The sequence below is a fragment of the Podarcis melisellensis genome (genome assembly GCF_964234715.1).
Source record: "Podarcis melisellensis genome assembly, chromosome: 2".
NCBI classification, from domain to species: domain Eukaryota; kingdom Metazoa; phylum Chordata; class Lepidosauria; order Squamata; family Lacertidae; genus Podarcis; species Podarcis melisellensis.
In genome coordinates, this window is record NC_138529.1 from 84,142,110 (window position 1) to 84,156,179 (window position 14,070).

Consider the following 14,070-nt stretch of genomic DNA (forward strand, 5'->3'; position numbering starts at 1 on the left):
CCCCCAGTGCTCTTACCTTCCTCTTGTGTCCTCATTCTTTCTTCCAAGTCAGCTTTCAAAGCTTTCTGCATCCCCTCCCTCTCCCATTTTACTTCCTTCCCTCTGCTTGTTTTCTTGCTTAGACTTCTCCTGGCTTATCTCGCCCCTGTGGATTCCTGTTTTGTTCATACTCCCCACCAGAGCACTGAAGTGCTCTTAGCTTCTAAAGCTGAAGATAAGGGTTCTTTTCCAGGCCATAGGAATATAAACGTAAGAGAGGCACATGGGGAGGGGGAGGTGGTGGTGGCAGTGGTGGCAGCTCCACAGGCTACAGAAGCAGGGAAGCTGGAAGCTAACGTAGGACTATGTCCAAAGTATCCTGCCCTAGATGGGCTATTTCCTTTGACTTCAGAATTCTTTCACTGAGTGGCCACAGAGTTGTGCTTGCAAAATGGTCAGTGGTTAAGTTGTGGGATGCTGCTAACTTCACAGTATCACTTGCCCTTTGTTGGATAATGTAAATGTTCGCTGTAGCCTTAGCATAAAAGATTTCCTGCTTAAGGACATATGCCTCTTCTTTAGGCAGTTGGAGCTGCAACCCTACATAGACACACTAGGCAGTAAGTCCCATTGAAGTCATTGAGTTGACATGTTTAAGATGACGCTCTAAATGCACTGTTTCAACTGGGGCTTCAAACTTTAGTCAGAGGCTGTGAATTAAGAGCACACTTGTGTATTTTCTGAGGCTGTTTCGGTCTTGGTTAGTTCCATTATAACATGGAACAAAAATCAGTACTGAATTCACTTTTCTTTCAACCAGTGCTTTTTTAATGGGGTACTGAAGGGTACGCAGTACCTGTACCTCATTTTGTTGTTGTGGTACTTACTGTAACAACTTTATGGTAAGTACCAGCATCTGTTTTTCTAGGGGGCGGGGAGACTTCTTTCAACACTGGGTGGTAGCTTTTATTTGCACAACTGTTGATTGTTTTATACTTTCTACAAGAAGTTTGTGCAAAAACCTGGGATTTTATTAAAATTTATTGATGAAGATGCTTAGAAACAGCAGGTGCTTAGAAATCCTTTCATCTGTTGACAAGCTTGGTTTCAGTGCATGCAGCCCCTATAATTCCCATTGAGTCAGTCTACATGATCACCCATATTGTTGAATGGGGCAATTGTCAGATGACTACAGTTTCCACAGCCATTTTCCTTACTTTTTATGCAAGTAAGCCTTGGAGAAAAAGGTTGGCCTCTTCTTGTGTTCTCAGTTGCAATGTGATACTTGGAACCTGAATGATACCATGGATATGTGCTCTTTGCATTTGGTAGACAAATGAAAATTGATGGGGGCCATTCCGAACAGGCACTGAAATGAGATGCAGATTAATGAGCAGCAAAAGGGAGGACAGGAGAATGTGAAGAAAGAAACATGTATAGGATCAGGTGCCCAAGAAGCAGTTTTCTAGGCTCCACATATAGTTTAGAGCCATAAAGTAGATAGAATGATTTTGTGAGGGACTCTAGAGCAATTCAGGAATCCCCTCAATGGCAGAGGAAGCCAAAACTACTGGAAGTAAAGTAGACTGAACAAAGCAGTTGCAGTATGACAGGATTCTCTGTGTCTGTGTCCCAACTGTGTAATTGAGGTTAGTGGGTCAAAAAAGCTTTTGCAAACCAGAGCACGTTGTAACTACCAGTGTGCAGTAATTCCTTCTGCAAAAAACAAATAAACACCCAGCTCCACAGAGGCAGAGTCCACTGCAGGACTTTTAAGGAGCAAACATCCCATAGCACCTACAGAAGTTACCAGTCTAATGCTTCTTCCCTTGAGTGGCCCTCTCCTCACAGTTGTAGGAATGGTTAGCTTCTGAAGATCTTGAACCCGTAATGAACAGGAATGGTATTTTGAGAGGAGATCCTGCTAATTTAATTTCTTTTTCATGAAAGATACATAATTTGAACATTTTAACTGCTACTTCTTTTTATCTGTTTCTCCCATAATGCTCAGTATGGAATGCCCATGGAAGCTTATTGATGCAGCATAATTTTGTAAATGATGCATCTTTCCCTTTATTTGTTAACACTCATTCCCACTAGATGGCATCATATCCTCCGCTTTCCCCAAAAATCCCATGAAGCTTTGGGAGTTTGGACTATTTCTACAGCGCTGCTCCAAAGAAACCACTCATGTTTGGAACAGTGCCAGATTACATTAACCTGTCCTTGGGTTGGTGTGAGGATGAAGAATCATCATTAATTTGCAACATTCCGGATCCGTGGAGGGCAATTTCCAATGCTATGAAACCTGTTTAATGATGGCAGAATGGAAAGAAACAAAAGTGGCCCTAATTGAATCAAAATATAGGCCCCAAAGCTCTAAAGGTGCTGCTGTCATTGTTGTTGTTTATAGAGCATCTGAGATATAATAGTCAATTAAAAGTGGAAATTAAAACTGCTTGTCTATGCAGCTCACAATCCAAACAAACAATTTAATCATGACCTCGAGTACCATTTTGTGACTGAGGTGCAAAAACCCTTCTTCTGTTTAGATTTGTCTGGCCAATAAAACCTCACTAACCCTTTGTTTAGCTTGGGATTCTTAGGGAGCAATCCAAAGCCAAGATTTGTCAGGATCAGCTGGGTTACTGGCTACTGTTAACAGAGTATACAGCTTCTGGCCATGATGACTATACTCTCTCTCTCTGGTTGGGGGCATGCTAGTTCCAGGAAGCTGTAGGGTGGAGGTGGGGCGTGTTCTTGTGTTTGGGTCTTGCTTGAGAGTTTCCCACAGGCATCTTGGGTGGCCGCTGTGAGAATAGGATGCCATTGGCTTGGTCCAGAAGGCTTTTCTTACGGTCCTTGTTTATAATGGACAAATGTCTGTCTGAGTCTCAGCTTAGCTTACCTGAGGCTGTGCTGACTGAAGTCCTTCATCCCAGCCCAGCAGAAGATGTGCTGGCACAAGTCCTCCATCTGGATAGCTCTGCTCCAGAGTTCATAACGGGTGGTTTATAAGGCCCTGCCATGCATTGAAAAAGACACAAAGGGGGTGATACAGCCATGCTTCCCCAGTCAATGCCCATATGTTCTGGGTACATTTAAAGAGTTATCTGTGTGCGAAGGTACCCTGGCCACATTAGGGCCCCTCTACGCATGGAGGAACACCCAGCACATGCATTGGTATGTGTGGAGAACTCCTTCCTACATTCTTTGAACATGTCTATTTCAGTGTGTGTGTTGCTTTACCAGGCAGCAGCATCAAGGGATGAGATTAGCCAGTGTGGTACCCTTCCCAGCTTTTGCTGCTCATTAATTTGCACCTTGTTACTGTAACTGTAAGGTTCATTCAGATTCTGGCCTTGCTTGCCTGTCAGAGACACAAGTAATGAAGTCCTTATGGGAACCAGTGTTGAATGATCTGCGGATTGTACCTGCACTTAGGTGTTTATTGTCGTTTCAAGCAAGCATGGGTTTCAGCCTATTTTGACAGACACAAACCAAGTTTGAACAGGGGTGCATTTTCTCCTCTAGAGTTTAGTGTATTGTGGGAAAGGGCATTTCCTGTTTCCGCCATCAAGAACGATGTTTAGCCCGCAAGTAATGAGAGTAAATTGTGCTCACCCAAGGAAGAGAGAGTCTTGGAGCAGATGGTATCATGCTGCAAAACAACCTGCCACTGAAACATAAACAGACAGCAGTGACATATGGATATAGGGGATAAACCCCTCAAACAGGCTGTAAAGCCTTGGCTGAAACAAGTTAGTCTCATAACAGAAAACTGAAGAGCCTGCGTTCGTATTGTGCGCTGGATCTCACTGGATCCCTTTGAGGCGATAAACTGAGCTCAGAGTTGTTTTTCCTTTGAGCAGAGGCATGCTGTGCTCCAAGTTTGTTTGTTTTTACATTTATTTAAAAATATGATAAACTTTCAGAACAAATGACAGATATTAATTGGTGCAGCAGTGGTACCTGCATAGGACTACCGTCTGCTTAATGAGAGAGCCCCAACAGAAAGAGCTTCTCTTCATCATTTCAAAGATGGTAATGTAGCTCTGAAGTCTAATTACCTCTGTATATGAAAGAGCTGACTGCATCTTTCTTCTTATCAGTAGGATATATCCTGTTTTTCACCTAGAATTATTCAGTCTTGTTGACTAAAGGGTATGACAGGGTTGAGATCATTTTGGTGCTGGGTGATGCATTTTCATTTTCACATGATTACCCTCTCAACCACATGAGGACCACGGTTGCATTAAGCCCAACCACATGGGTACAATTATTTCTTTATTATGGATTGTAGTCCATGCTAGCCCTACCCATTGATGTTAATAGGCATGACTAACTTAGCCTCATTAATTTCAGTGGGTCTGCTCTGAATAAAACTTGGCTGGATATAACCCTGTTTATATAGTGTTTCTAAAGTAGCATGCCCACAAAGCAGTTTATGATTATCTTTTTTTTTCTCTACACCCAGATAAATTGAATGATTCCAAAGTTTGTTGCCAGTTCTTGTGGAGATCTCCAGATATAGTATTAAAGTTGCATGTTAATCCTTCCGTGAGGCAGTAGCATGCAGAGTTGAATGTGTGACGAATATGTTATTCATATTTTGAGGTGAACAAGTTGCCACCTCTTTCCCTGCAAAGAATGTGAGAATTCCAGTGATACTAACAGAATATTGGCATTAAGATCAGTAGTTTTGATATATGGCATAATGCTAGGTACCCCATAGGTATTTTTCATTGTTCAGGACACTGCTAGTTGAAACTTAACTTTAAGATTTTGTCTCTGTTATCCTTGCCTGATCCTCACCATAGATTTCTGTTCTCATGGGTGACATGAAGCTTGTTTTCTGGCTGCTTCAGATTTTCCTACTGGTCTGATGCTTAATCAAGGCACTATGCATTGGGGTTAACACTGGAAGAAAGCACTAGGTTCTTGGGTAGTTCTGAATGGAAAGGCAGAGTACAGACTAACCAAAATAAATAAAGTATATGTGAGACACAGATCCAGCCTTTTCTAATTACTGTTCATCTCTTGCCCCAGAGTTGGATGGTTCACTCTTTTTCCATATTTACTCTTCTTGACTTGCCTGCTAAACCAGGCAATGACAGTCTTTATTCAAAATGATGCAACTTGAGTTGATAATAGAAATACAAGGAGTTGCCTCGTACCAAGACAGACGTGTTCACCATCTAGCCCAACATACTGTACTCCAGCTCTCCAGAGGTCATTCCATCACCTAAAATCTTTGCGCTCTTTCTGCATTTTAAGTATGTGCTCTTCCTTTGTGCTATGGTCTGTCATCAAATAGTCCAGTTATTCTGATATTTTTCTCTGGCGATAAGCACATCCGTTTCATATACATGGAATACATGGATTGCATTAGGAGTGTCTCAATACATTTATTTGTGTGTACCACTAAAATGGCTTTTTTTTGGGGGGGGGGAGTGAATATGTGAATGAAACATGGAAATGATTTCCAGCAAGCAGCCTATTAATACTTTATGTGTGTTAGGCTATGAGAAGTTGCCATGAGTAGTTAATAGAGCATGAAACTCTAGAGCAAGAGGTTATTGGGTCACTGAGGTCCCAGAAGTAGATGTGGGAAAAGTGTGCTGCTGCTTTTTATTGGTGCTACAAGAGTATCACATACCTGCTTTTCTAGGCTTCGCACAACCAGGTTGGTGACACAAGCAAGTGTGGTGTGCATGTTTGATCAGAGCTGTGCTTGCTACATCCACAACTGGCAATTCAACTCATACTGATTTCACCACCACAAAGCTACATAAAGTGGACTGGGCACATTAGCTGTGGGCTGAGTTGCAGTCAGGAGAAGCAGTCTTCTAGTTAGTATTTTGTTGTTATAACAAAGAGGAAACCTGTCTAGCTATCCTGAATGACTGTGCCCTGGAACAGTGGGTCATGGAAGCAATCAGAGGGAGGCTGGTGACCTTGGATTTAATTTTAAATGGGGTCCAGGACCTGCAACTGTTGTTGAACCGACTGGGAACAGTGTCCACAGCGCGAAAGGGATCCTGGAAGCTACAGGCCAATTAGCTTAGCATCTGTTCCACGAAAGCTGGTGGAAAGCGTTTAACGATAGAATTAAGAAGTATATAGAAGAACAGGTCTTACTGAAACAAATCCAGCATGACTTCTTCAAGGGTAAGTCCTGCCACACTGACCTTTAAGTGTTATTTGGGAGAGTTTCAGAAAGCATACAGATAGAGGTGATCCGGTCAACACTGCGTAGTTAGATTTTCCAAAAGCTTGTGATAAAGCCCCTCACCAAAGACTCCTTGCTAAGATTACAAGTCATGGGAGAAGAGGAGGGGTCCTCTTAATGGACAGTAACTGGTTAAGGAACAGGAAGAGTAGGAGTAAACAGGAAGATCTCTCTCAATGGAGGGGGTATAAGAAGTGAAGCCTTCCAACGGTTGGTATTGTGAGCTGTGCTCTATCATTTGTTCATGAATGGTCTAGTGTTAGGGATGAGCAGTGAGGTAATAAAGTTCCCCCACTACGTATTGTGGAAGGCAGTGAGACTATGTGATGACGATACAGCGAAGGGACAGGGACAGCTAGTGTGGCCTTAACTACCCCCCCTTCACACAATTGTAATCAGATTTGTTGTTGCTGTTATTTCATTTCATTTATGAATCGCTTCTTATTAAGTATCTTGAAGCAATTTCACAGTGCAGTAGAAGCATGTATGAAACAAATTGCATGTATTGGAGCAGTTAAAACAATTGCATATATAAAAAACTATTTCATATCCAATACAGAGCAAAATACAGATAAAAATCTCCACTTAGAAGGCTTATTGAAAGAGGAAGGAAAATGCCCCAATAAGGGAGGGAGAGTCTGTCTGTCTGTCTGTCTGTCTCGCTCTCTCTCTTGTTTTTGTGTGGGAGAGGGAGAGACAAGGTTGTTATGGGCTTAGCTGCAAAATCTTCTCCCACCACAATCAGGAAGAAGGCTATTTTGCCTTAATAGCAAAATGGTGAAATCTCTGTTTGTCTCTATACAACTGAAAAGGGAAGAGCTCCTGAATCCAACTTCTCCAGTGTGAACAGCTGGAGCACCTAAGGAGAAGACTTTGCCAAAAGTTGCCTTGCTGTTCCATGTTGGAGAAAAGGGGGTTGGTTAGATTGCTAACTTGTGTCTCAGCTGACATAGCCAATGCTGCTGGTGCTTCAAATGCTGCACAGTTCAAAACGTGGCCCTTCTTAGTATTTGCTGAGCAGGACCTTAAGAACTGAGGAAATGATGTTCAAGGTCAGAAACTAGAGAAAATGGGAGATAAACAAGGCATTGAAGGAGAAGACTGTATGTATCAGAACACCAGGAAAATACATGGATCAAAACTTGTGACCAGAGGGAATGGAGGAACATGATACGCACACAAACAGTGTGAGTGGGTAGAAGAGGAAGTAAAAGAAGGGAGTTGCAGTATGTGGCTGCATAAGCATATGAAAGACATTTACAGTCCCAAAATGTTAATCTGACTCAAGCGTTTGCTCGCTGTATAAATTTCCTATGAATTACTCGACTTTAAGACTCAAGGATTTTGCTTCCCGCAATGGAGGACTTTTGTTTTTCCTTCTGTTCATTAAAACTGCCTTTCATGAATCCAAAAATAAAGCTCACAAAGTCTGTGATTCAACCCACATGCAAATGGATGGTGAGGAAAGGATCCTGGCGTTGCCAAGTTAGGCGGAGAGGTCACAGGGGGTGCACATTTGACCACATGGAATGCATTATGGGGCCTAATGTGGGAGGAGGAGAAGGCGGTTGGCACAGGGATTAAGGAATGAGAGCATTAAGCTGTGACGTTTGTAACGTTCTGTTTATGCAGGCGTAGGAGGCGGTGCCGCAGTCCTAGGGATGCTCTCATCTTTGATTCAATAGTGACCTCAGCTGCTCCTGCATGGTGCTGAGGAGACAGTGCTGCAGGGTATGACATGGATGACCCAGTAGGGGACATTCAAATCTTTGATATTTCTCTCAGTTCCTCACTGTGGCTCTAAGGCAGGGGTGAGCAGAAGGTAGTACAGGATATTCTGGTAGATTTTCGGGTGATTTGAAGGTTTCTGACTCACCGTTGTTTAACTATAGTAACAATTCGTGTGTGGGAAGTGTTTGTTTATGGTACTCAGAACAAATTTCTTGGCTCGGGATTCTCTAGTCCTAAGTGTGCATGCTTTGTACCTGGCTCCATTTGGTGGATCTGGGAGTTCTAGTCCCACAAAATTCTAGTCTGCCCTGTATCTTCCTGGCTCCACATTGTGGCTCATCCTGAATGTTTTGCTGGGAAAAAAAACATTGGGTGCTTTTAGAGAAATGCTTCTGGGCATCATAATGCTTATGGTATGGTATGTCCATATCCAAATACTTGCAAATTCACTCTTCAGCTCTGTAAAACCTTCTCTCCAACTGTGTTGGACAGTGTAAGCTTTTCATTTCTCAACTTTGTCTAGTGTTCCCATGTACTGTTAAGCTGTCCCTGCCTCCGTCTTGCTCTTGAAACATTGCACTGGACTTGGGGATAAATGATCTCAATATTTATTGGACATGGAACTTTGGGGATCCTGTATCTTAAGCAGCAACAGCAACGAATTATTGAATTGTTACATGGGAAACTTCCAGAAATATTTTTGCTGATTTGACCTCTTTTTCTTGCAGTTGCCTGTCCTGTGTGAATGGATTCTTCCCTTGCCATTGGTGTAAATATCGTCATATTTGTACCCACAATGCCGCTGACTGTTCCTTTCTGGAAGGGCGTGTCAACATGTCTGAGGTAAGTTACCAAGACTGCCTTTGCAACTCTGTATCTTTTCTCCCCCCCATCCCTTTCTTCATAACAATACTACATACAAAAAGACCTGTATCATTTAAAAGCATCTGATCCAAGGCTCAGGTAGTAAAAAATAACACCACCCTGTTTTGTACTGTGGTAATTTGTATATGGGGCTTTGTTCTGGGCATCACTGTTCAAAAATGTGGGAAATGATTTAAGAGAGCCACAAGGGTAAGAGAGAATATAAAAGGTAGATCATATCGGGAAAAGTTGATTGCTTATTTTGATTGCTTATTTACTTTCTGTGATGGGACGATGAGCTGCTTGTGCGTAAAATGCAAGTCCCTCAGAGTTTGATCAGGTTTTCAAACCTCTGCCTGTGACGGAGCCCCTCCAGCATGGCTGCGTCAATCACTAGTAGAATCCGAAAGTGGCTGCTTTCGGAAACGTTTCCAACATAAAAGCTCCTTAACGGAAACACGTCGTCTGGCCTCTCGGCGTGACAGTTTCCGTCGAGGTGTGGGTGTCCCTATAGGAGGTCCTGAGACCTCCCCACTGGTTTCGCTTGAAGCGTCTCTGAGCCATCCCTCCGACTCACTTTCCCTTGGAGTTCTTGCTCGCCCTCTACTGGTTCCCTCTTCCGCTGCTACTGCTCTCTCAACCTCAGGGAGCCTTTGCACCTGCGGCGCTTTAGATGTCAGTTCCCTGACATCCACCTCCCCTCCAGGGCCCCCTTCACCCCCTCCCGTCTCCTCTCCTACTGGCGGTGAGGAGGTAAAACCCCTGAAAGAACCTCCCTCATCTTCCGACGTCGCGAACACTTCCTTCCACTTGTTGCTGTTCCTACTCTCTAGGTACTCTTCGTCATCAGAGTCCACTCCATCTTCCAACTCCGACTCCGCGAACCCTTCCATTTCCTCTTCCTCATCGGTGGTGCCGAAATACTCCCTCCTAAACCTTGCTATAGGCTGAGGTTTCCTCGGGAACCTTTGGTGGAACGTTTCTGTTAAAACCTCGTCATTGACTTCCTCTGCACTTACCCAGGTGTTTTCTGACTCCGGTTCCCCTTCCCACGCCACCAAATACTCCACCTGATTACCCTTCCACCTGGAATCGAGGATTTCCGCTACATGGTTGCGGCGTTCCCTCTCTTCCAAGGCTGGTCCCCTGACGTGCTCCCCTTCACGTCCCCCCCTGTATGGTGACAGTAACGACCTGTGGAACACTGGGTGCAATTTCATGTGGTTGGGTAATCGGAGTTTGAAAGCTACCGGGTTGACCTGCTGAATCACCTCAAAGGGTCCCAATCTTCTGGGCCTCAGTTTCTTACAACCCCCTTTGAACGGCAACCCTTGGGTTGACAACCACACTTGATCCCCCACCCTTATGGTTTCACCTTCCCTTCTGTTCTTGTCTGCCTGCTTCTTATATTGTGCCTTGGCCCTTTCTAAGTTGAGCTGGAGCTGCTGATGGATGGCTTCCATCTCTTCTACAAAATGTTCAGCCGCTGGAACGCTCCATCTCTCCCCTCCTTCCCCTGGAAATGCCCTGGGGTGACACCCGTAATTAGCCAAAAAGGGACTCATCCCTGTGGACACATTCTCCGCATTATTGTAGGCAAATTCTGCCAACGCCAACTTTTCGACCCAATCGTTCTCTCTGTCATTGACATAACACCTAAGATATTGTTGAAGAATGCCATTTGCCCTTTCCGCCTGCCCGTTGGTTTCAGGGTGCCGGGCAGTTGAAAAATTAACTTCCACGTGTAGCAAGCTCATGAGCTTCCTCCAGAACCTGGAAGTAAATTGTTTGCCTCGATCTGAGATCACCCTCGAGGGAGCCCCGTGCAACCTAAAGATATGTTCCACAAACAACTTCGCCGTTTCTTCCGCTGTGACTGCATGTGAGCATGCTACAAAATGGCACATCTTAGTTAACAGGTCTACTACTACCATGATGGCTGTTTTCCCCTTGGACCTTGGCAGATCCGTCATAAAATCTATTGATATCGCTTCCCAAGGCCGTTCTGGTGTGGGTAAAGGTTCTAATAACCCTGCCGGCGCCCTTCTTTCCCCTTTGGCTCGCTGACATTGGTCACACCCTCTTACATACTCCCTTACATCTTCCCTCACCTTAGGCCACCAAAATTCCCTGGTAACCAACCACATGGTTTTGTGTTGCCCAAAATGTCCCGCCGTGGGGCTATCATGCAACTGCTTGAGTACTCTCCCCCTCAATTCACCTTCGGGTATATACAGTGCCCCTTTGTAATACAATGCCCCATTTCTTTCCTCAAAACCTCCGGGGCTCTCGCCCTCCCCCCTGAGACCTCTGAGCTTATCCTGGGCATATTCATCATTTTCCGTTTCCTCCACCAGTTCCCGTTGCCCCACCAGCGCCGCCCCACACACCCAGCGGTCCTCCGGGATGACATGTCTCTCTTCGATCACCTCCTCCCCTTCCCAATACTCTGGTTTGCGTGAGAGCGCATCCGCCCTGACGTTTTCTGGGCCTGGCACATAACAAATCTCAAAGTTAAATTTGGAGAATTCCTGTGCCCATCTCACTTGTCGTTGGTTGAGCACTCGAGCTGTTCTCCAATACTCTAAATTTTTGTGGTCGGTGCACACTTGCACCTTGTGTTGTGCCCCAATTAATAAATGTCTCCACCTCCGGAATGCTTCGTGAATGGCAAGTAGTTCCCTGTCATACACCGTGTAATTCCTCTCGGACTTATTCAGTTTCCGCGAGAAGAATGCACACGGTCTCCACTCCGACGCACTCCTCCCCGGTTGAAGAAGGACCGCCCCTATAGCCCGGTCGGATGCATCTGTTTCCACTCTCATGGGTTTTTGTAAATCCACATGCAGAAGTTGTTCTTCCGAGGCGAAAGCCCTTTTCAGTTCTTCAAAGGCTCGATCCGCCTCCACCGTCCAAACAAATTTCTTCTTGCTGCTGAGGCAGTCGGTGATGGGCGCCGTCAAGTGGGCAAAGTTCTTGATGAACTTCCGATAAAAGTTCCCAAACCCCAAGAATCTTTGCACGTCCTTCTTGGTCTTCGGTGTCTTCCATTCCAGTACCGCTTGAACCTTGCCTGGATCCATGGCCAATCCCTTGTCTGACAAGCGGTACCCCAGGAATTCCACCTCCTTGGTATGAAACTGGCACTTCTCCAGTTTCACCCACAGCTGGTTGGCTTGCAGCCTGCCCAACACTTCTCGAACGTCCCTCACATGCTGTTCCTCATCTTCCGAATACACCAACACGTCGTCTAAAAAGGCCACACAGTTCTTGTAGAGCAAAGGTCCCAGAACGTGGTTTATAAAAGCTTGAAAACAGGCGGAGCCCCCTTGTAGACCGAAGGGCATAACGAGGTATTCAAAGGCTCCCAAAGGGGTAAACATGGTGGTCTTCCATTCATCTCCCTTCCTTATGCGTATCAGATTGTACGCCCCCCGCAGGTCCAGTTTTGTAAAAATCTTTCCCTTCCTTACTCTGGTCAAAATGTCGTCAATTCGGGGCATAGGGAAAGCCAGGGGCTCCGACACTGCATTGAGGGCCCTGAAGTCACACACCAGTCTCGGTTTGTCTGTGTTCTTTTTGTCCACAAAGAACACTGGGCTGCCCCCCACCGCTCGGGACTCTCTGATGAAACCTCGCTTCAAGTTTTTGTCAATGAACTCCCTCAGCTCCTGCATCTCCCTGTCTGACATGGCGTACAGCTTGCCTACTGGGAGTTGGGCCCCTGGGAGTAGGTTGATTTGACAGTCAAAGGGTCTATGCGGTGGCAGTTTGTCTGCTTCCCTTTCGCTGAATACGTTGCTCAGATCTGCGTATTGCGGGGGCACCTTCCCTTTGCCCATCACTTCCATCCCCGCTAGGGTGACTCTGTCTCCTCCCGAGACCTTCCCCTCCTTGCAGTGTTCTAGGCAATGCGCTGACCCAAAGGAGACCACCCTCTGATGCCAGCCCACTAGCGGATCGTGTAGCGCCAGCCAGCTCATCCCCAAAATGATGGGCGCTCCTCCCAGGATGGCCACATTAAACGCTATCTGTTCGGTGTGCCTTGCCACTCTCATTATCATCGGGACAGTCTGTTGGCTAACTTCTCCCCCCAACAGCTCTCTGCCGTCAATCGTAGTCACCTGCAAGGGGTTACTTAAAGGGATGGTCTGTATCTGGTGCTCAGCTGCAAACTCCTTACTCATGAAATTACAGGAGCTGCCTGAATCCAAAAGCGCCTTGACCTTTAGTGGGTGTCCGTTTGGCAGTTCTAGTAACACCTCTATCACTAAAGCAGGTCTGGGAGGTTCTGGCATGGGCACTTTCATTGCTCTTTGGCCTGGCTGCTGTGCCCCGACGGTGGCAGCCAGGCGTTGGCTTTTACTTGCTCCTTGCTTTCCTCTTCCTTTCCCCCAACAGCTCCTGCCATCCCTTGCCATTCCTTTCTTTGTGGGCAGACTCTGGCAAAGTGCCCTGGCTGTTGGCAGAGATAACATCTCTTGGCGCTCTTTCCCTCCTTCTTCCGCCCTTCACTGGGATTTGAAACTGCGCGCGCCCGCGCTGTTCCAACTTCCATCGGCTCTGCCGGCGGGAAAGATGGCTCTGGAATGTCTGGAATGCGGAACTCCCTCCAACGGTCTCCTTTCCCTTCCCGCCTTTCCAAAGCCCTCGCCTCCTGGCGCGCTCCTATGGCCAGCGCAGATTTGGTTAATTGGTCCATAGACTCCGCCCTGGGCCCCCGGGAAAGCTCATCTTTGACGGTTGAAGAAAGCCCCTCTTCGAAAAGCATTTGGATGGGCTCCGCCGATAGGTCCCACCCCAATTTATGAATCAGCATAGTAAATTCAGTCCAGTACTCACGGACAGATCTGCTTCCTTGCTGGCAAGCCATTAACTGCCTTCGCACCACCCCCTGCTCAATATCGCTGGAAAACATCAGGTCCATGGCACGAAAAAACTTCCTCGTGTCCTTTAAGATCTCATTATTCGCTGCCATCAGGGGTCTAACCCAATCTTTCGCCCCGGATTCGAGATGGCCAATCACATACGCCACTCGCGATTCCTCGTCGGGGAAGTCATCAAACTGCAAGTTTAGAGCGTATTGCATCTCTGTTCTAAAGGCATGATAGTTCCTGGGATCCCCCCCGAATTTCTGCACCAATCCTGGTACCTTTCTGGCGAGCGGGGTGGTTTTCTCCTTTCCCTTTTCTGCATCCTGAGCCCTCCTCTCCTCAAGCCTCGCCGTTTGCAGCGCCAACTGGATCTCCAACGCTCTGTACCTT

General features: G+C 46.0%; 1 protein-coding gene across 4 annotated transcripts in view; it reads left to right on the top strand.

Annotated features, from left to right (window-relative positions):
• PLXNA1 (plexin A1) overlaps positions 1-14,070 on the top strand; it is a 311,748-nt gene that overhangs the window by 187,994 nt on the left and 109,684 nt on the right. For all 4 annotated transcript variants that reach the window (XM_081900456.1, XM_081900454.1, XM_081900457.1 and 1 more), the window contains exon 9: positions 8,671-8,785. In XM_081900456.1, coding sequence (XP_081756582.1) covers positions 8,671-8,785 — 115 coding nt within the window. The remainder of the gene's footprint in view (positions 1-8,670; positions 8,786-14,070) is intronic.